General features: G+C 35.6%; 1 protein-coding gene across 5 annotated transcripts in view; it reads right to left on the bottom strand.

The window, feature by feature from the left end:
* fras1 (Fraser extracellular matrix complex subunit 1) overlaps window positions 1-24,009 on the bottom strand; it is a 249,754-nt gene that overhangs the window by 5,473 nt on the left and 220,272 nt on the right. For all 5 annotated transcript variants that reach the window (XM_005165335.5, XM_009301656.4, XM_021476261.2 and 2 more), the window contains 17 exons: window positions 23,832-23,991; window positions 23,561-23,729; window positions 22,815-23,061; window positions 21,131-21,475; window positions 19,267-19,427; window positions 19,013-19,160; window positions 17,911-18,116; window positions 17,088-17,244; window positions 14,867-15,067; window positions 14,598-14,785; window positions 13,979-14,254; window positions 11,057-11,289; window positions 9,370-9,530; window positions 8,482-8,696; window positions 4,685-4,835; window positions 4,451-4,558; window positions 547-706 (listed from right to left, as the gene is read on the bottom strand). In XM_005165335.5, the coding sequence (XP_005165392.1) occupies window positions 547-706; window positions 4,451-4,558; window positions 4,685-4,835; window positions 8,482-8,696; window positions 9,370-9,530; window positions 11,057-11,289; window positions 13,979-14,254; window positions 14,598-14,785; window positions 14,867-15,067; window positions 17,088-17,244; window positions 17,911-18,116; window positions 19,013-19,160; window positions 19,267-19,427; window positions 21,131-21,475; window positions 22,815-23,061; window positions 23,561-23,729; window positions 23,832-23,991 (3,286 nt within the window). The remainder of the gene's footprint in view (window positions 1-546; window positions 707-4,450; window positions 4,559-4,684; window positions 4,836-8,481; window positions 8,697-9,369; window positions 9,531-11,056; window positions 11,290-13,978; window positions 14,255-14,597; window positions 14,786-14,866; window positions 15,068-17,087; window positions 17,245-17,910; window positions 18,117-19,012; window positions 19,161-19,266; window positions 19,428-21,130; window positions 21,476-22,814; window positions 23,062-23,560; window positions 23,730-23,831; window positions 23,992-24,009) is intronic.

Below are 24,009 nucleotides of genomic sequence, written 5' to 3'. Positions count from 1 at the left end.
GAAAGCATGTGGTCAGTGGGATTAAGGCAACAGTGCACTATCCTCTTCCCAGAGATCTACCTTCCTGCAGAATTCAGCTGCAACCTTGATCAAACACACCTGTCTTTAATTACAAAGTGTTTCTTCAGATCCTACGTAGTTGGTTTAGTTGTGTTTGATCAGAGTTGGAGATGAACCCCAAGGTTTCTTGATGTGACTTTGTTAAACCGTGGTCATCCTTCACTTTTTCGTACCATTGACTTCCATTCATATGCAAGCGAATACGACAGACCGGAAACACAAGCTCGTGCAACAAGTTTTGCAGTTCGCTACATTGCAAAGTTCAAGCTTGATGAACTCTGACCAGCTAAATCACATGAAGTGACTATGTGAGACCTATAGAAGATCAAAGCATGATCTAGGTGTACAGAAATATGGACGAATCGCTCGCTTTTTAAAAAATGTCTAATCGTCTTGTTTAATCTCACCCTTTTCGCACCGTTGTACGATAAAATTTTGCACGCTCAAACTTTAGTGTGACCGCTGTTTTAAGTATCGCCTGCTCACCTGCTGTAGGAGCTTGTGGCTCTCCAGAGCTGATAGGGTGAATCAAAAGACTGTGCGCTCCACACCAGCTGTAGGTCGAACTCCATGCCTCCTAAGTGATCTGGAGCCATCAGATGAGACTTCTGTCCGGGGAGGGTGTGATGCTCTGGGACAAACTGACCTAGAGGGAGATCAAAGTTTTATCACACACTTATGATTCAAAAAAAGATTTAATCTACATAAAATGGATTCAACATGTATTTGGACACAATTGCCACACCACAAAATGCCACATGGTTGCATGGTTGTGTAATGCAGAAGTTTTCAGCAGCTTAGCAGACAAGCATGCAGGGCACGCAATGTGGTGGGTCACCGAAAAAGGTAATTTTCTTGATGAACAGATGCTTGTTAATCATTAGCTCGATCAATAATATAACAGATCCGTTGTTCAATTAAATTTTATGACCATTAAAATAGCATAATCCATTAAATCCGATACACGAAATGTATTTTATACATGAACAAAACCAAATTTAAATTAAGAACTGTGTGACACCTGCACCTCAAAGCACACCCTATTTGTTCCCTCTTTCTCATGAGGGAAACTGTTTGGTTAAATAAAAGTGAAATAATTATGGTTTGAAATAAATACAAAGATTTGTTATTAAATTCCATTGGGTGCTCAAGCTAATGGTTCATATCAAATCTGATCCTACTACTTCATCAACTCTTGGTGCAGGTGATTGGTTGCTGTCACTTCAGCAGCCAATGAACTTGCTTCTCAACATGCCTCACTGTTGTTTGCATTTTTGGATTCCTCCTTCAACCCAACCTGTGTGTAGATTTGCTTTGGAGGTTACAGGAATGTTATGTTTGCAGCAGTGTTATATTCTCTGACAGCATATCTGTGAATATGCTGGAAGTAGCAAGCCCCTAAGTACTTGCTCTGTGCCAATAATCAAAGCAGCATCAGTGTAGCAGATCTATGCTGCCAAAAACAAACACATAAACATAACTATATACCAATTTATTACCAAACTAAATATCTTAGAGAGTTGTCAAGACATAATGGGCTCTATTTTAATGATCTAGGTCAGGGGCGGGGAACCTTTTTTCTATCAAGGGCCATTTACATTTTTGTAACATTGTTTAGGGGCCATACTAAATTATAGGGCTGCTCGATTATGGGAAAAATCATAATCGCAATTATTTTGGTCATAATTGTAATCACGATTATTCAAAACGATTATCAGTTGAAGTTCCTGTGAATTTAGTTTTTTTATATATAAATATTTCCCAAATTATGTTTAACAGAGGAATTTTTCACAGTATTTCCAATAATATTTTTTCTTCAGGAGAAAGGCTTATATGTTTTATTTCAGCAAGAATAAAAGCAGTTCTTAATATTTTGAAACCTATTTTAAGGTCAATATTATTAGCCCCTTTAAGCAATATATATTTTTGATTGTCTGCAGAAGAAACTACTGTTAAACAATGACTTTAATTACACTAATTAAGCCTTTGAATGTCAATTTAAGCTGAATACTAGTATCTTGAAAAATATCTAGTAAAATATAATGTACGTCATCATAGCAAAGATAAAATAAATCAGTTATTAGAAATGAGTTATTAAATCAGTTATGTTTAGAAATGGGTTCAAAATATATCTTTCCATTAAACAGAAATTGGGGGAAAGGGTCGCTAATAATTCAGGAGGGCAAATAAATCTTTATATATGCACAGTTATTTCCTCCCTGTAAATAAGAAAAGGGAAATAAATACAATAGAATAAAAATATGAAACAAACTGTGCTTTAAGCATCTTCACTGTAAGAAAAAAACTTCAGCTACAAAGTCCTTCAGTCAAGAGCAGTGAGTGATTTTCTCCTTTCGTTGTTTGATTATTAATAAAGACAGTCAGCAGCAGGGATATTGCACGCTGTCTCTTTAAGGATAGTGCAGCTCTGATATGGTTTCTCTTTTACATGTCTTTTGATTCTCACCTTGTTTATTAGACAAATGAAGGTTAATATAAATAATCACTTAACACTGCGCTCTGACAGAAATGTGCATGTATTTGACCATTAAATCGCACACATTAAGATGGCGTTAGATGTGTGTGCTCTGCTTGTCTCCGAGGCTAAGAGCGCGCAATCACACACAAGCATGCCATGCGGTCTCGTTCGCGCTATTAAAAATATGAATATTCGAACGTACATCAATGAATAATGCACATCCCGTGCTGCAAACGTTACATTACAGCACATGTTTTTAGTCCTTTTCATGTGAAACTGAGTTTTGCAGAGCAACAAATGTGTACAGTTGTCACTTTCTATCCAGAAATTTATTTTAGTTTTTTTTTCTGCGGGGTGATTTTGAATTGATCAAATGGTCTTGCGGGTTGCATACAGCCCAGAGGCCGGACGTTCCCCACCCCTGATCTAGGTGAAAGCACATGGTTCAAAAGCATTAAAGGCGTATCCGAATCAAATTTTGCTGTTTTAAGGATGAAAAAATACATTTTGCGCCCCAGCGCATGGTCTAACAGGGTTGTGCTTATTCTCTTAATGGGTGTGTTTTGAGCATAACGTGCATTAAACCAATCAGAGTCTCATCTCACGTTCTGTCAGTTGCGTCGTGCTATGGCACATATGCTGTTTACATGTTTACATGGACTTTATAAGTAAAAAAACTGAAAATCATTAAACAAATAATCTGCAGCACGAGGATAAAGAATGATAAACTCTCTACTTTACTCCTTTACTTTCGTGGAGTAATTTAAAGTCACTCCACCGAAGACATCCATTAGCCAACATATTTAATTTCATTTGTTAAGCGCAAAGATTTGTTCAAAACTATTTCTAAATTCAGTTCTAATTTCCAGCAAACAAATAAATGAACAATATTATTGAAGAGAATTATATCCAAACACACATCCTATTCTTGTCTCATATGATGTATGTCTCCAAAACCCGACAGATGGACAAATCTAAACTCGTTTTTAATAAAACAAATACAAATATGCATATAATAAATAATACTGCAAGATATGAAGGCACGGAGGCAGTGGGTTTAATATTTATGTTGAAAATAATAATTTAAATTTATTTAAATTTTTAAACATTTTAATCCTTTAATTTTTTTTCATTTGTTAAGATATTTGTGTATTGCCGTACATCCTGTGTGTATTAAGCAATGTGTAAGCGTTTGGACGCACAGGCGAAAACTAACATGCTTTGCACTGGACTTTAGACCAGCTTTTAGATGATCAAAGGCGCGGTCTTTTATATTTGCCAACAATGCGCGTTACCACACCTCCTTTCTACTTCGGTACACCCATAAGTCCACAAAGTGGCTCAAATGGATTTGCTATTTAAATGACGTGGTGCAAAACATGAAAATTATGGTTGCGCTGGTCTGAAAATAGCAACAAATCATGCAAAACATGTCTAGGCCCCAATGTTTTATCTGCATGACCAAAATTACAGGAATAGCCCATCTTAAACTCTTTTCACTGTTAGGGACAAAATCGTTCATTGTACTGGTACGTATCAGTTATTTGTGAACAATGAGCAAAAAACAGGCTTTCCAAACTTGCTCTTCTCAGCACTAAAAACTACAATGCATGTCAGATAGGTATTTCAGATATGATCAACTTTGTGCTGGAAACTGATTAATGATAGAGAAGTTATGCTTATTGGATTCTTTCACAAGCTTGTTATGGGTAGTTTAAATCTAAGACTCTTGTTGGGGGCCTACACAGTTTGTGCTACACCAATGGTGGTTTCCAAAACTTAGTTGCAAGCCAAACCCCTATGGACATATTTACTCAAAGCACCCTATGCCCTGTGAGTTTAAGCAAAACTATGGGCAATACCGAAATATGATGACATCACTATGAACAGTTGAAAATAGAAGATACAGACCTCTGAACTTGGCGTGGGTTTTAAACTCAATCACCAGTCGTCCGTCATCCTTAATGAAGATCCGAATGATCTGTAATCTGGCCGAAAGCACGCTGTCTGTCTGAATGCCTGGTAGGAAAGAAAACGATCATCAGCAATCAGTCAACATTAAGAAAGCAAGATGATGACAATACAATACACAACACAGATTGAGCTGGAATATGTCCTCGAGTCAGGTTATTAAACTACGTGTACCTGTTCTCCATAAGACAGTGTCGTAGAAGAAGGAGAACTCCATTTCTGTGTGGTGCTCCAGAGACGCCCATCCACGAGGAGCCGTCACGTAGATGTAGGACACATAGAGCGGAACCTGGACTGTCAGGAAGGACTGAGCCGAGTCTCTGACCTACAAATTAAAATTGAATACAGCCACACACACATTTAAATGGAGTATGGACTAAATCTGCCACATCAGATTTAGTTTAGATAAGAATACAGTGCTCTCTACTAATACTGCCATGCCTAAATGTTTTAATTGTTTTACTTTTTGATCTTGTGCTTAACGAGGTGGTGCGGTGGTTTTGCATGTTCTCCCTGTGTTGTCGTGGGTTTCCTCCAGAGGGTCTAGTTTCCCACACAAGTCCAAAAATATGCACTAAAGGTGAATTTGGTTAGCTAAATAAACTGGCCATGGAATGTGTGTGTGAATGAGAGTGTACGGTTGTTTCCCAGTGATGCGTGAAACATATGCTGGATAAGTTGATAACCCCTGATTAATAAAGAGACTGAGCCGAAAAGACAATGAATGAATGAATAAATGCATCTTGTACATGAATCATTTACAAAAAATCCTTTGATTGAGAACAAACAACTGCAAACACAACAGTTTTTATCAAAAAAACAAATATTTTTGTAAAGTTTTTGTGGGTAGTTTTTGGCAATTCTATAAATTTGTTAAAAAAGGTATTTTTGAAGTTTATTCTCATGGAAATGCGACATTTTTGCTGCACCATGGTAACTAAAAACAGGAAATTGATAAACGAAGGAGTCCTGGATCACTGGGGTAAAAATACAGTTTCACAAGATGAATAGCTCTATTTGTCTAACATTATTCAGGTAGAGTAATAACAATGCAACAAAAGATTTCTGATTTCTTGTCAAAATATTGGAAAAAAATCTTAGACCATAAATAATATTGTATTATATTCACCTTCAGAAGAAATAACTGAAAAATAAGAGTTTTGCCTCAAAACAAGAAAATCATCTGCCATTAGATTAAGTAAAATAATATTGTTTTGCTTTGAAATGTAGATATTTGGACTAGAAACAAGACAAAAATTATTTTGCATACATTGTATAAATAATTTAATATGAGTTTTTGTAGCCAAATGTTTTGAGACCTTTTGAAATGCTTAGTCACAGGTCATAAAAACACACGCAATTGATAAACCTTCACTCTGTTATGGTTTAACTTAGCAGTGACCCATTGTATATCTTGCCATGTGACTATTGCCGATGCGCACCTTATAATATAGATGCAAAAACAACATATTTTGCAGCCATAATTTGAGAGAGCTGTCATTTGTAAAGGTTTTCAAAAGCAAAGTGGACATTCAGAAGTTCATTCAATCAATCCCACAATGCCCCATAATAAAAAGTGACTTTAAATACAATTAAATTCAAGCTAAATATTGCAAGTAAATATTGCAAACAAGTAAATAAAAAAAAACTATTTTTTGCTTCTCTTGATTTTCCCCCCTTTTTTAAATTTGCATTTAATATTTTTCTATAACATAAATTCGGGTGTATGGGTTTTTGGACCGTTATCGTAAGTTGTTTTGTTAGATAAGCTCCAGATTTGGCTTCAGTACTGACTAATCTAATGTATATGCACAAATATAATATTGTATAGCTTCCTATTAAAAATATGAATTCAAAAGATATATTTGTGAGGGGTGTACGCATATATGCTGAGCACTGCACAACCGATGTACACAATGGTTAGAGAATACATATAATGCACTGTTTGTGCACTAAATGAATTTCCACATCTAACCACAAGATGGCTTCCACAGTGGAATCCTATCAGTGTAAGTTTCAAAATAAATTAGCAATGAAAGTTTTCCAAATAAATAAGGGAACAACTCCGGAAAATAGCTTTTGTTAATTGTAATGTATGAAATAACTTTAACAGGGTCTGACAAGGAAATCTAATCCACCTTAGGGATTTATTTATTCATTCATTCATTCATTTTCTTGTCAGCTTAGTCCCTTTATTAATCCAGGGTCGCCACAGCAGAATGAACCGCCAACTTATCTAGCAAGTTTTTACGCAGCGGATGCCCTTCCAGCCGCAACCCATCTCTGGGAAACATCCACACACACTCATACACTATGGACAATTTAGCCTACCCAATTCACCTGTACCACATGTCTTTGTTCTGTGGGGGAAACCGGAGCACCCGGAGGAAACCCACGCGAACGCAGGGAGAACATGCAAACTTCACACAGAAACACCATCTGAGCCGAGGTTCGAACCAGCGACCTTCTTGCTGTGAGGCGACAGCACTACCTACTGCGCCACTACGTCACCCTTGGGATTTATCAAAAAGAAAAGCACAAACAAAACAGCATCTCTTCTGGAGTCACTCGCTCATTTTCATTCACTCCTTTAAGTGGACTATATTAGTGGATTAATGTGGGTAATAGTGAATGAGGGAATAAAGGGCAATTTCAGATACAACCAATGATCACAATGGATAAAACCAAAAAACAAAACTGTAATTTATTGCAAAATGCTGTTAAGCTTCATAATATGGGAATCTGCAATAAGACAATAGCAAAAACACTCAAGTAAAGGAGGTCGAGCCTTCTCTTTCATGGCTCCTACACTCTGGAATAGCCTTCCTGGTAATGTCCGAGGCTCAGACACACTCTCCCAGTTCAAAACTAGATTAAAGACCTATCTGTTTAGTAAAGCATACACTCAGTGCATCACCTAGCGGGTTCCACACTGGCTTCTACATCTTGCTTATATACACTATGAACAGCAGCTACGCTAATTATTCTCTTTATTCTCTATTTTCACCTGGGGATACTCATCCCGAGGTCCTCAGATTAGGCGGAGTCACTGATTGGATCCAAGACCAGCGACGTGATGATCCCAAGGATTCCATATCCGGGACCAGGCCATATCCTGAGCTGCTGCTGCGCTGATGGTCGTGGGGAGTGGAGAACATGAGTCTGATTCCAGCGACGCTCCAGGGACAGACGAGTCTTCATTGAGGCCATCTTCCAGCCTAAACCACGGCGAATGAAGTTCTGCACAAGACTTTTGGCCAGCGGAGAAATTAAAATGGTCCTGCCCAACTGAGTCTGGTTCTCTCAAGGTTTTTTTTCTTCACTCCCATCAGGTGAAGTTTTTTTTTCCCTCTCCGCTGTCGCCACTGCCTCGCATGGTTCAGGATTGGTAGAGCTACGCATCGATGAATTTGCTCTTCAGTGTTTGAACTCTCAGTAATGATTAAATCACACTGAACTGAGCTAAACTGAACTGAACTGAACTTAAACACTAAAACCTGAACCACACTGTTCCAGTTACTATGACCATTTATGTGAAGCTGCTTTGACACAATCTACATTGTAAAAGCGCTATACAAATAAAGCTGAATTGAATTGAATTGAAAAACACTCAGATACTAAGAAATACAATCAACCGGAAGTGTTATCAATCAGTGTGCAAAAGTATGTTATCATCTTTTTAATGCAATGTTAGGAAGATGTTAAAGTGGCTAAAAAATCTCCATCAATCAATCACAAAGAATTGCAGAAGTTAGTTAGGTCTAAATTTTAAATTTGCAATAAAGTGTTTAAAAAATACTTTTAACCTTATTCTAACAAACTCAAGTGTCTTTTTGGTTAATATTCGGAGCAAAAGATCAAAATGTTAAACAACAAAGACACATTTTTACAGCTTTCTTTGCTCATACATGCCGATGGGTTCAGTATTAGTGGAGAGCACTGTATTTATGATGGGATGCATTCATTCTAACCTGAAAGTCGGCAGTTACTGATCCTCCGCAAACATCGATAAGCTCCGTCATGTCATAATAAGCATCGAATGTCCAGATGCAGCTCTTCAGATTGAGATGCTTGTACAGCTGTATGGTTCTGGGTTCTCGAACATTGGGGTTGAACTGATATGGCCGGTCATATCCAGGACCCAGGGATATGCTGTCATATGACACGTCATCCAAGAAGCCGGTCTCTGGGGGGAGAATCAATGTTTTTCCAGGTTGAAAAGTCTTTGTTTTTAACATTTTATTAAAAAAATTAGGACAAATGTTTAGATCCAAAAGTTTAAAAAATGCTATTAATTCAGGTAAATATCCACCTTATTTTTCAAGGAACAGGTAAACTATTTGAGGTGAAGACTTCCAACTCAATATGCGTTATATGTAGAAATAACTACAAAACTAAAGGCACGTTCACTAAAAATGATAACTATAACAACCATGATTTATTTTTTGGAATATATACACACTCTTTTTCTAACATTTAGTATTAGGATTATAGTATTGTGAGTTCAATATGGAGATATGTAGAAAATCGAGTGTACAATTGGACCCCTAATAATGATTTGGATCTAAATTTTCATTTTAAAACCTATAATATCTTAGATTTTTCTAAACTTACAATTAAAACTCTAAAGAATTATGATTTACATTTAAAAACATTCTAAACAAATTGAAGTAATATGATAAAAGCATTTTCTTTTGATTTGACTGATGTGTAACAAACTGTTTTGGTACAAATGAACGGAGATGAAGCTGGTGCATAAAGAAGGCTTATATTTAAAATAGTGTGGACAAGATCTGGATCTGCGGTCCCTTTATTTATCTGATCTGATCGGATCTAATAAAGTGGGTGGGTTCTCTTACCAGAGATACCCTGCAGGTCTTTAAGTGTGACCAGGTTGGAGCAGACGTGTTGCTGACGGTAAATGGACTCAGAGAGCAGGAAGTGCAGGTTATGCAGAGGCATGGTGGACACCAGTGGAAGCATCCCATCCTGATGGGGAATCTGAACTGAAATGTGGATCCTGTTGAGATAAAACACACTTAACACTTTATAATTTTTCATTCTTTCAAGTTTCAAATATCTCCATTTTAACAGAACAAAATTTTGATGATTAAAGTATTGACGATAAAATCAGTGTTTTAGTTTCAATATACTGTACATGACATCAATTATAGACTAGTAACAAACTGATTTAAACAAATTAGCAAAGAGAAAATGAATGAATGCAGCACCATAATGACAAGAAAAAATGTATTGACATTTTACATAGAAAACACACATAGAGTGGGTTTGTTCTCGTTTACACCAGAGATTGTATTTTTTTATGAAGGTTACATCTTTTTGGATTTACACAAGAAGCTGATGATGTTGTTTTATGAAGCTTTTCTTGAAAGCATTGTAAGACATATTATCACAGTGTGGTTTGGTAACCTATCTGTACAGTGTAAAAAGTTGATGCATCTTTTGAAGACAGGATGGAAAATTGTTGGACATGATGAATAATTTAATCCTCAAGTTTTATATGAGAATTGTGTCCTTAATCAGGTGGATTTAAAAAATGATTCTGAAAGATCAAGTTTCCACATTATGAATGGTTTCCCTCTGGTAGGAGATATAGAGTCCCTAAGTGTAGGTTGAACCGATATAAGAAGAACTTTGTACCAGTTTCAGTGGGTTTACTTAACAAGAGTTTATCTTAAGTAGCATTTTAATTATTATAACTACTCTATTTTGTATTGTTTTTGTTGTTTGTTTTTATGTAATGTCTGCAGCAATATGGTGATGCCCATAACTAATTTCCTGTCAAGTTTTACAACTACTTCTGCTACTACTACTACATAACTTAATATTTTGTAATTAATTCTTCAGAGCCATTTTCTACAGTGTCGATAGTGTCACTTTAACACAGTTAAATGGGGGTTCTTCATATATGGATCTGTAGCATTTAAAAGATTGAACACCCTCATTTATATCACAAAAAGCACAAATAATAATTTCACATGCCATGTAATTACCCAGTCAGTGCATGCATGTCAATAAAACAATAACAATTTGGAGATGGCATTCAATTTAACTCACGCAATCCTTTCAATGTCCACAGCTTGTTAGTTAAACACACTCATGAATTTATATGCATGGCATTAACCTACACATCCAATACATTTCTTAACCTGTTAGTGATCTTTGTTACAAGCAATCATACCAAACTGTCATTTTTAGCTACCATTACTCAGCCTCTCATTTTTCAACATATCATTTTCTTCTTTGAAGTACTCAACATAGGTTGGGAAATAGTTTTGGATCTGCAGTTGTATAACACTGTTTATTTGTCTTGTTCCTTCAAACGTATAAATTCATTTTGATCTTGCTTAGCCCAGAGGCAAAAAAAAAAAAAAAAAAAAAAATGATGCAGTACTCTGCAAACCTTACAGCTGCATTTCAGTCGAAGTATGATTTTAATTCCTCCTCTTCACAACTCTACTGGGATCTGTCTGGAATAAAAGTCGTCTACCCTCAGTCATTTGCCTACACAAAGTCTCCCTTTACCTGTTTGGATGCTCTTTGTGTTTGACATCCAGGTATTTTAGAGTGGCGATAAAGGACTGGGCTTGGAAGCCTCGAGCGGTCCCTGTGGTGACTGGAGTGTGGCATATTGATCCCTCAGTGCCAATGGTGACAATGTTGCTCCTCAGTGGAGTTCCCAGGTGTCCGGCTTTATCTCTGGCTTGGGCTACACAGCGCACATGGAAGCGCCTGCTGAAATAAATGCTGTCCAGGACCTGTGGAGGAAAAGCATTTATTTACTGGATTCCCTATAACTCAAAGATGGCTTCCAGATCAAAATAGCATGACTCCAGACACTCAAACACTGAGTCCTTTACATCCTCTTCTGCTTCAACAGCTAAACATATTGAATATCAACTAGCATCACGAAACCCATAATCATTGTGTGTTGTTCAAAATTACAACCCTTTGATTATGCTCAGGATGAAAACATTCACTGAATTGAACTGCTGTAAAAATGTAGCAGATAAGTATTTGTTTCAGTTTTTGTTGGCATAAATCTGTTAATTTCGTTGCCAATTTCATCAAGTCACTGATTTGGGAGGAAACGATTATTTTTAATATCAACGGTAATTGTGGATTTTATTCATTTTACCTTTTATCACAGACTTTGACATGTGAAAGGTTATTTACGACATTCTCTTTGATGCATTGTTAGTTTTTGTGCAGCATCAAATTTAGATAATTCTCCCTCATTCTCTGTTTGTTGCTGTTTTTGCCCCATTGACATCTATTATAAAGACATGTTTTGATTGCAAAGCCATGACCTATATAATTATGCATTCTTGATAGTTGGGGGTTTTCCATGTTGGGAAAAGGTAAAATGTGTAATTTTTACAATAGGAAAACCACCACCAGAAATCAAAGATTCATAATTATGTGGTGACATGGCTTTGCAATTAAAAAAGTTGTTATAATGAAAGTCAAAGAGGCCACAAACATAACAAAAGTGTAGTAAATTTGCCCACAGTGGGTTGTTGAGTATTTGAATAATTTCAAAGCATTTTCCCAAAGTAAGTTTCAAAATAGTTTTTTTTCCCATCAAAAATCATTCCATTTGCTGAAACAGAGAAAGTTGTGACTCGGCAGCACCCCATAGTGGATGAAAATGTCCCCAACATAGCACAGGGGTTCAAACTCAAGTGGAAGTAAACAGTTAAGGAGGAAATGTGTTAAAGTGATAGCAGTCACTAGCATTAATCAATAACAACAGTTAAAAATCACCTTTAGACCTAGCTAAATAATGTTCATAAATATATAACCTTTATTTTAACCATCCACAGGTTTCAAACCTGATTAAGTTTACTTCTCTGCTTATCACTAAGAAATGTTTTAAATAATATCTGAAACCATTAACATTTATACTATTTTTCTTACAAACTATGAAAAAATTGGCTTCCATTATTCTTCAAAATATCTTTATTTGTGTTCAGCAGAAATAAGGTAACTCATTAAGCATTAGAACCACTTGCAAATAAGTACATTTTAATTTGTGGGTGAACTTTTCCTTAAATCACTTATAAATTGTTTATTACTGACAGTTCTGTCTTTAAGTTAGGTTATAAGTGTCTTCTTAAATAGTAAAATTAGAATGTGAAAATGGTAAATTTACCATATTTATTCTGTATTATTATCATTGAGGCGATTAAACATTGTTTAAGTAAAATATATGTTCATTATGTTGAAGTGAAACAATTTTAGCATTGAGCTATGCTTGGGGTTAAATCTCTGGTAAATGTGTAAATTAAGACATGCATACTTTAAAGTAAATATTGCAATTTTAATGATCTGATAATATTTTCCCTTGGTATTGGAAATGTTATTGAGTAGTGAAGTATCATTTTAAAATTCCAGTATCATGACAAAACTCATTTATATAACATTTGATTGTTAAATGTAATAGACATAAAAAGAGTGATATATAGTTACTGTTTTTTGTTAACAAGTCACTTTAGTTACCATAACTAATAATAATAATTCCATACAGTTAGATAGCGATTTTCTGGACACTCAAAGCGCTTTACACAATGTAGGTGGGGATGTGGGGGGGACTCCTCATCCACCACCAGTGTGCAGCATCCACCTGGATGACACGATGGTAGTCATATTGCGCCAGACCACATACCACACACCAGCTGATTCGTGGAGAGGAGAGTGATGACACCAATTAGCAAATTAGCCAGTTAGCAAATTTGGCCAGGATGCCAGGGTGAAACCCCTATTCTTTTCGATGGATATCCTGGGATTTTTTACCAACCACAGAGCATCAGGACCTCGGTTTAACGTCTCATCCGAAAGACGGCACTCACTGAGCAGTATAGAGTCCCGGTTGGGCACGCCCTGCTGGCCTCACTAACACTTGAATTTAAACAAATAAAAAAATAAGTTGAACATTACTAAATTAAATTTTTTGTAAAAATTGAACACATGTTAACATATTTTTTTCAAGTGTACACTGTAAAAAATGCAGGGTTCAACACATCTCATTCAGGTTGTCCCAACACAAATCAATTAAATAAAGGTTATTGGTTTTGACAAATCGTCACCTTGGAATTATAAGCTTCTATCTGTGTTCTGAATAATTTTGACATATTGAGCTTCAAAGTTTTTGCATTCCATAGCAAACAGTGTGTGTGTAACATTTGTTTTTAAATAAAAAGTCTTAAAATGTAAACAACTTATAAATAAACATCCCATAATATAAATAAGTTGTCATTTAATAAGAATATGTCAATAACTCAATATTGACAAAAATGTCAGATAGAACCTTATATTTCTAAGTTGACAAAATTTATGTGGATTAAACATAAAACATTAAAGTTTACCCACATCTCAAAAATTGTGTTTAGCTCACTGTAAATAAGTATTTTTATTAATTATTTTTTTTGAGTGTATGAGACGAACCATGTGGTTGATTGTGGTGTAGGGTGTGTTGTCGGTCACAGTCTCGAAGGGAGATCTTGCTCCGCTGGTGTCTGTAGGAGTTGCCACCTCCCAGCTGAAGTGTAGAGAAGTCTGGTTGATGCCTGCCTCCTCACAGCGCTCCTTCATGACGGAGTATTTGGGGTAGTGGGGGTCACAGGGGGTCACACAGACCAGCGGATATCCAGGAGACGGAGACTTCTTGCTGCCCTCTTTAGTGACCTCCTGAACGTAGTCATAATCTGATAGAGACACCACCTGTGAGCAAAACAAAAAGAACACATGAGATCACATTTAAACAACATGGTGAGACATTTCACAGCTCTCATGTGCTTTTAAAATGATTTAGGAGTACTGAAGATTAAACTTTTTTGATTATTTTGTATTAGTATTTTTTATTAGATGTGAAAAAGTTGATGTTATAATACAATGAAAATATCTAAAGTCATGTTTGTAATCCAATTTGGAAGCTAATCACTAAAAATGTTACTTTCACATAACACATATGTTAAATTTGGCTTAATTCCAACATAAACTGAGTCCAAAAAATGTAAATGAAATATAAAGTATTTCTTGTTTTTTTCTAGTGTACGATTCTTACAATGGGTGGAGCCGGAAGGATAAGACTTCCTGCAGCCTCCTGATCCAGAATAGTGACTGTTGCAATGATGATCTCTCCAAGAACAGCTTCAACTGGGTCGTCAGGACCAAGGACCAAAGAGAAAGACTCATGCCACTCTCTGTCCTCATTGGACAGAATCTCCACCTTAAACATGATGTGGTCCACACCTTTTCAACACATTAGTCATAGATTAGAACAAAGCTCTTGTTTACAAATGTAAAATAAATGAAAGTAAATCAACAACTTACCAGGGCTGTACTTCAGCACTCGACTCTTTGGGTTATAGTCCACACCTGACTGGGCCGATCCATCCCTCGTGCTGCATCGAATTTTGGAGGTGCGGTCGAGGTCTCCTTTACGAATTACCTTGATATTCAAAACCTCAATGCCATCGGGACCAGGTGGCTCACGAACTTGATATGTGGCTTGTTCAAACTCGATCGTAGGTGCTGAAAAGCAGGACATGCACTGTTTTTACATTCATGCGTTTATGAAAATTGACTTTCAATCTATTCAGGCTATATGTTTGAAGACTTCAAATGCAAAAGTCTATCTGAAATTTCCCTCTAAAATTTTGCATTTCTGTAAGAGTCCTGTGTCTTGAATCATTTTTTTCACTTTTATGGCCATCGATAGTTTTTTTTATTGACTTTAAATTGAAATAACTGCACAGAAACATATGAGCATAAGAAAAATGCTCATTTTAGAACATTTCAGGTGGCACTTACAAGCTTTTGCATCTGAACTCTTCCTTTTATCTACGTTATTCCTACACCCCATGAAGCTTTGTGTGAATTATGGCAGTAACTTGCATTAAACTGTAAACAATCATTATGGGCGTCTTAAATAATACTGTAATTAGGGACAACAAAGAAAAAAATATAAATAAAGAAACAAAACTGGCATTTCAAAAGAGCTTTGGCCACAGATTTCAGCAGATGACCTGAATAACTTTATTTAGAATGAAATCATTAACTTTGATTGATTGGACTAAATAATCGTGTAGAGGAGTGAATCAATGAATATGCAAGAATAAATAAATAAGATAAAAGTGAAATAAGTAGGCAGATATTTAGGTGACGATAAGACATTATCATGATATTTTGTCCCTGATAATGATAGATCACAATATCAGCGATATATCACAAGAAAACCATCCACAATGTATTATGATATTTGGAAATAAAGATGTAAAAATGCCCCAAAAAGTTACAAGATGTATTTCTTTTATTAACATCCCCTACAGTGCTCAGCATATATGCAAACACCCCTCCCAAGTCTCTCTTTTAAATTAATATTTTTAATAGGAAGCTATACAATATTATATTTGGGCATATACATTTGATTAGTCATTACTGAAGCCAAAGCTGGAGCTTATCTAACAAAACAACTTATGATAACTGTCCAAAAACCAGTACACCCAAATGTATATGTATTATATATTAAATACAAAAAAAAAAGAAGTAAAAATAAAGAGAAGCAAAAACCTTGAGAAATTTAATTGAAATTTTGTCGGTATAAGTTTTTTTTGTGTGCAATATTTAGCTTGAATTTATTTGTGTTATCTTTCAATTTCTAAATATGTGGCTAAAATATTATTTTTATAAATATATCTGTTTAATAAATCTGTTTTGTTTAAACAAACCAAAATACATTGCCTATACATTGCCTCACTGAAAAATTGATACAAATATTCATTTTCAAAATAGGGTGTGCTCAATTATGCTGAGACCTATATATTTCTTAGAATTACAACAATGTTGTATGTTCGATCCGCCATAATGAGAAGCGGCACCTCATGCATATCTCTATTTTGTCCTGCCCTTATTGAATCATCAAATGTAGTGTGAAGTGTAAACACTGTACACTCTTTATTGCTGATCAACAATAATAATCTCAGCTCCACATTGCAGATGCTGTAATGTGACTACTGTGAATGCACACATTGCGATATCAATGCTGAAACAATATATTATGCATCCCATTTGTAGCACAACCTTATTCCACAAAATGATTTGTTCCAGTTTTTTTTTTTTTTTTGAATGAAAGTTAGAAATTAAGGTACGCGAGTGGTCACTGAAATAGTACCTTTTCAAAAGGTACACATTTGTAGTTGAAGGGTCCATATTGGCACCTCAAAAGTATATATTAGTACCTAAAAATTTTAAGAGGAACACTTTTTTTACTTTTTAGGTACTAATATGTACCCTTGAGGTATTAATATGGAGCTTTAAGGTACACATTTGTACCTTTTGAAAAGGTACAACTCCAGTGACAGCTCACGTGCCTTTATTTCTGAAAGTTTATAACTTTAAACACAGTCAGCATATGCAGACAAATTTGGATAAATGTGAGAATTTGAAGCTGTTGTTGTTGAATGTTCCACAAGTGAAAATGTTAATAAGCATACTTTTATTTTGTGGTTTAGGATTGTGTTGTTTATTAGTACACAACACACTACCTACTCACCATCTTCATCATTTGTGATGGTCACAGTCACAATGTCGTTGACTCCAATCATGGCTCCAATCCAATGGTCACCCTGTGGGCTTCCAAGGTGGACCTGGAACTCCTCTTCAGGCTCAAACACGGAGTCATCCTGGATCAGTACTGTACAATTCTTCACCTGCCGATCAAAATCAAAGCTTTTAAAATGTCTTTGCTTACTATTGTGTATAAAGGTCCCTTGAAGTGCTTTGGAATGAGCTTTTTTTGTATTCAAAATTTGATTTGATCTAAACTGAAAAAAGAGGACAGGTCAGGTCATACAGTAGCTCCTCCCCTTTATATGAAACAGCCAATAGCGTTTAATTTTATCACATCTCTGCCAGTGAGAGTGGTTGAGATTGCATCAAATGAAAAGGACTTTGAAGGGGGCGGGACATGTTAGATATTATATAGAGCTGGTCAGAAGATTATATAGAGCTGGTCAGATGATAGAGATTGGTCAGAAGATTTGAAAAGAATCTGAAGAGAATGAAGTGATGTCAAAAAATCATTAATCAATTTAGGATCAGAAAACTGCAAGATCCCCAAAGTGACAAACTGCAAACTTTATTGGTTTATATCAGGTTCAAAATGTCCATTTTGTCACGGTTTTATTCGGTCATTAGCTCATACTGTAGATATCCTTAAAACTAGCATACTAATATAAAAAAACTTGATTTAATTTCTCAGGACCTTTAAACATCAACACAATGTTCACATGAAACCACAACCATTTCATAAAACACTTTTGTTGACCCATAGTCTGATGTCAAACGTGATTATTATAGAAAAAAAAAAATCATACCTTCTCCCCTTTCTGAAAGGTGATTCTCGAATCATCTGCATTTCTCCTCTCCTCAAAGTCATCCATAACCATTGCAGACATTGTGCGGGTGAAACAGCGGACAGAAGACTTATAGGACAGATCTCCTGTCCTAAAAATAGGGATGTGCAGGACGCCATCTTTTTCCTTTACTGTATATGCCAGCTTGTCAAACTGCATGCTTGGGACTGTAAGAAGAAAGCACCGACTCAATAAGTATTTATATAAGTGTCTATATGTGTAACCCTCTGGCCCCTTTGCTTAAGAGTGTGAATTTGAGTGTGTATAGGTGTTTCCCAGTACTGGGTGGCTGCTGGAAGGGCATCCGCTATGTAAAACATATGCTGGATAAATTGGCAGTCCATTTCGCTGTGGCAACCCTGGATTAATAAAGGGACTGCCGAAAGCCAAAAAGAAAATGAATGATGAATGAATAATTGTTTTTGCTTATTATTTAAAATTACTGTAATCTTGGTAGTTTTGAGGGGATTTGATCATGTGATTTTACTTTAAAACATTTTAAGCTATTGTTCTGAGTTAGATTTATTTATGTTTGTATTTATTTATTTTTTTATACATTTTTATAGTTAGAACAGTGCCATCTAGAGGTGTTTAAAATGTATAATGTGTACACCAGTATAGCTATAAATATAAATATTTAGTCTTTTAGATTACCCTTGTTTAATTTAAACTCTTACTTTTGTTAGGTTTTGCATTTAGGTCTAATTAATAAAATACAACTCATACGTATATAACTTTTTAATAATCAAATAATGTTTTTTTCTGCATAGTTCTGCACACCAAAACAATATTTTTGTGAGTTTTTCCTCTTTTTTCCGGATTTTTCAGTAATTTACTGTTTATTATTTGTGACTGTGAAGTAGCCAATTGTGTCACTGTTTTGTGTGTGTGTGAAAGTGTGTGTATGTTTGTGTTTTGAGATTTCGAATCCAGCCAAAGTTACCAAGTGTCATCCAATGAAGCAAAGAAATGTATATTCTCAACACACAACATTTTCTGTCATTTCTGACTGAGGAGGCCCAAAGGGTTAAAACGCAGTGACTAAAATGATAAGAGAACGCACTGTCTTGAGTGGTGTCAGTGATGTAGACAGAGGCTTCATAGGGTTCAGTCAGGACCGCTCCATTAGCAGAGCTAAGAAACACAATGAAGGATTCTTTCCCTTCTATTGTTGGGTTCTGGATGTCATCCATTATGGTCAAACTGCATGTCTAGAAAAGAGTAAACAATTGAGGCACATGATTTGGTGGAAAAACACCTTAAAATGAGATACAATATAGTTCACAGTATATCAGAACAGTAGTTTGATTTTATTACCTCCTCGGTCTTGCCTGGTTTGAACTCTACTTTTTTGGAGCTGGGGATGTAGTCGACTCCAGGCGTGGCTGAATCTTGTTCTGCAGGACGTGTGGCGCACCACACTGAGGTGACTGATGAAAGATCACTGCCCTGCCGCAGAACAGGGATTTCAATGGTGCCTGTGGGAGGATATTGCATAGGTGTTGTATTACATACTAAAAAATGCTGAGTATAAACTAACACACAAAAAATTTAGGTTATCAAGGGTGCATTTAACTGATCAAAAGTGTTTTTTTTTTCCAAATAAATGGTACTACTTCATTAAAATAATCTAGAAAAAAATGCTTTGTGTTGTTTCTAGTCCAAAAATCTAAAAATTACTTTCTAGATGACTTTGTTCCCTCCTTTCCTTTACGTTTTTATTTGCTGTCTGCTGTTCTTCTAAAATCTAGGTGTTCTGATAGACTCGCAGAGTTTTCACGAGTAGAACAATCAGGAGAGGATGGGGTTATTTAAGTGCTCCAGTGACGACTCGGACTAGGGGGCGGGGTTCTTTATCTCTTGACACTGCTCTGTCTTTCTGTGTGCCTGTCCTGTTCTCTGGTTCGCTTTAGTCTTCTTTTTGAGTTGTACATCTATTAAGAACGTTCAAACTAGATTGCTCAAATCTCTTAAAAGGGAAGTGAAAGTGAAGTACGCCACATGACTTGTATTTTACACACACATAGTTGATTCTCTGTTTAGGTCAAAAGCCAGTGCTACCCTTTGTATGTATTTTTCCAGCGAGTGGAGTTCAGTGAGGAGCGTGAGACGTCGAAGATGTTTTTTTTCTTCTATTTCAGATTTCTCTTTAGTTATTTAGAGATAGGGAGAGTTTAGGTAGCGGGTGGTTAATTTGTTATTTTCTTTGATTTGACACCGCTGCTTTTCCTTCCCTCTATCAGGTTTTTTTCAATTGATTTGTTGGCTTATTTTGCATTTATTATACACATTTATAAATATACTTTGGGTAATATTATTTTCTTTCTTTTTTTTTATTTTAAATAAAGGGAACCACTTTTTGCCACGTCCGTTGTCTGTGTCAATCAATAACAGTTAACGTCTCAGAGGAATTAAAAAATATATTGTGTTGTCATTATTATGTTTAGCTCTTTTCATTCTCTGAGCCACACGGCGTGTAACAACAAGCAAAAAATATTGCCTTGATTTCAGAATTAATAAGTCAAAACAAGCGGAATATTCTGCCAATGGAGTAGTCAAAATAAACTTATTTCAAAGCGAATACAAGATAAAATTTTGTTTTATTCATTTTTTGTTAATTGTTTATCCAAATAATAACAATGTGAGCAAGCAAAATAAATATTGCAAATTTAGTTTTCACATTGACTTTAAAGTCTTCAACATCAGATTAGAGTTTACTTTTACTGCAGGTAATACTTTACTACATGCTTGTGTGTTGCACTGCTGACTAAATGGCAATATGTCGTACTGTCTCTAGTAAATGTGTAGTTTTTTGCAGCTAAAAAGTGTTCTTGGAGCTTCATATATTTACAGTTGAACCACTAAAGTCACACTGAATATTTTGACATAGTTTTTATTTCTTTTCTGAACTTCATTTAGACCTTTTCTGGTATGTCTCAGGGACCGTTGCTGTTTACAAACGGTCTCTTAGATTTCATATAAATTATCTTCATTTGAGTTCTGAAGATGAACAGGGGTTAGGAATGACATGAGCAAGAATAATTAACAATAGAATTTTCATTTTTGAGTGAACTAATCCTTCAACTTAACTTCAGATAAATATTTTCAATCTCATGATTAATAAATCAACGACAATTTTTAAAGCAAAAACGTGATGCACATGACATACAAATCCACCAACCTGCATCTTCACTGAAGGTGTATGATGCGTTTCCCAGAAACACAGTAGAGGCGTCGTTGGGCCCGTCGATGATGACTTTGGCCACAGTGACGTCGCCCATCCTTGCATTATCTGAGGCGTCTGACAGCACCAGCTCAAACTCCTCAGAGAGTTCATACTCGCTGTCATCGATCAGCTTGACGTCACAGGTGGACATGCTCACTCCTGGACCAAAGATGAGTCTGTTGTCGCCACTCATGCCACGGGTCTTGTAGTCTGAGCCGGACTCGAGAGCGTGAAGACTGCTGCCCCGAGCTGATTTAGGCACAGTGTAGCACAGGGCAGAAACTGTGCTGCTGGTGTCACCTAAACCAAACAAAAGAGAGTTTAGAATAACAATTAAATAAAACACGAAGATGAACCTTAGCCTTAACCTTATTTGACAAGCTGACAAATGACTTTTTTAAAAGGGATTTTTTGCACACTGTAAAAAAAACAAAAAAACAAAGTTGACTCAAATTAAAAATTTAAGGCAACAAACTTCAGGACATTTTTGAGTTGACTTAACTTTCAACCCAATTACTTCACTTGACTCCATTTAAGTTGGGTAAACTTAAAAATGTCCTGAAGTTTGTTGCCTTAAAATTTGAATTTGAGTCAACTTTGTTGTACAGTTTAGTACTATTAATTACTTTTAATAAGTATAGTGCTATATTTATAGTAGTGTGTGTACATAAACATAGATAAATCCTTTATTTATTGATTTATATTTATATTATGTTATAGTTGTGCCAGGCTAAATGATGCTACATGAAAGCTGAAGGTTAAATATTCAAAAAAAATAACAATATTAATTAGTAATTATTTTAATGTTATTGCTTATAACAAAAAAGTTATACATACTATTTAAACTACTTGTTATAAAAATATTCTGGTAAAAAGGTAAATGCCAGTAACTTGCAAATAACATAAAAAATGTAAATAAAAAAACTAAATATTTAAATAATTATTACTATACTACATTGTCTAAATAATTTAATAAACACAATCCTGCCAAAAAAAAGCAAATATGTTTTTTTTTTTTTTTTTTTTATGGCTGATAACCATCAAATAGTCAGTTTACATAATACACTGCATAATAACATAATGATATAAACTGATATTTGCTTTAATTTCTAATAAGTAGCAGTGTTTTTAAATAGTATTGTTAATTCACCATTGGTCACACTTTACAATAAGGTTCATTAGTTAATGTTAATTAATGCATTTACTAACATTACTAACGTTAGTTAATGAAAATACAGTAGTTCATTGTTAGTTCATGTTAACTCATGGTGCATTAACTGATGTTAACAAGCATGGACTTGGATGTTAATAATGCATTAGTAAATGTTCAATTATGATTAATAAATGCTGTACAAGTGTTGTTCATGATTAGTTCATATTAGTAAATGCATTAACTAATGAACCTTATTGTAAAGTGTTACCTGACCGTTTAGTGGAACCAAATTAAATTAGGAAAAAACATAACTAAATATTTAACATTGACTGATACATTTCAAATTAGGATATGTAATATATAGTATGAAATGTTTTCCTTAATCTTAAAGATTATCTAGTATCTTGAGCATCATTGTCAATAACAAAATGATGAGTACCACAAAGAATTAAAAAAATTTTTTTTTTGGTTTTTGTTTTCACTGACCTTTTCTCTCAACAGGAGCAAATATGAAACCAGTGCTCTCATTGACGTGGTAGGTTTTCTTATCAAACTGCAAAGTGGGCTCATCCTCCGTGTCATTGATATTGACTTTAGCTCGGGTCACTGAGCCCAGGAGGGCATACACCGGCATACTCAGCTCCACATTAAAGCTCTCGATGTTCTCAAACACCTGGTCATCGTTGATCACAATGGTGCACACCTTGGTGTCTTCTCTCTCATCAAACTGAACCTGCAGAACCACATTAACAGAGCATTTTATGAGAATGATGTTGATGAGTGCTATTTGATGACAACCAGGCCTCAAGAATCTGCAATACTGTTTTCTTAAAAATATTGCCAGACTACGACATATGCTGTCGATGTTTAATACAGAAATGCTTTTATGAATTTGTGACTAGATTATTGTAGTAAGTTACCAAATAGTTGCCCTGTAGGCCTAATGAATAAACTTCAGCTGGCTCAAAATGCCGCAGATAGAATGTTAACATTGAATACATTATTAAATCCAATTGATTACTTTCAAATCCATGAAAAGCCTAGCTGCCCATTATATGAGAAAGTTCCCGATGCATTGCTTCAAATTAGGAATGTAAGGATTTTATTAATATATGGCATTTGACAGCACCGCATGTAAAACTACTAAGATACACCCTGATTGACTTGTTTAATGGCAAGTCTTAAAGGGTTTAAATATTTTTGAGTATTCAAATAATAGCACTAAAACACACCTGTCCGGCGTATTCAACATAATCCTGCTGTCCGGCCCGAGAGCCCATGCTGGAGGTGGAGGTGGCAGTGCCCTGCTCAGTTCGACACAGCACAATAGCATACTGGTTCAGATTACCAGTCCTCTTCACTGTGACCGCCACCGTTCCATCCTTCTCACTCACGTTAAAACTGGAGTAGCAAGAAAATACATAATTGAGAACAATGTCATTAATTCATGAAGTAAACAGGTTGGTTGCTTCACCTAGTACAAAAAACTGAAGGCAGACGCACCTCTTGTGTTCAAAGCTGATCAGAGACCACTGGATGTGGAACACATTGTCACTGACGATGTTAGGTTTGCTGTCCTTTACAAGGAACTTGAAGTTGTCCATGGTCTCCTGAACATTGTCCTCGCTTAGAACGTATCGGATAAGGCCAAGGTTTATGTCAGCTACCAGACAGAGAAAAG

This window comes from Danio rerio, chromosome 5 (genome assembly GCF_049306965.1).
Source record: "Danio rerio strain Tuebingen ecotype United States chromosome 5, GRCz12tu, whole genome shotgun sequence".
NCBI classification, from domain to species: Eukaryota; Metazoa; Chordata; class Actinopteri; order Cypriniformes; family Danionidae; genus Danio; species Danio rerio.
The sequence above is the reverse complement of the archived record's forward strand: the minus strand, read 5'-3'. Positions and strand labels throughout refer to the sequence as shown.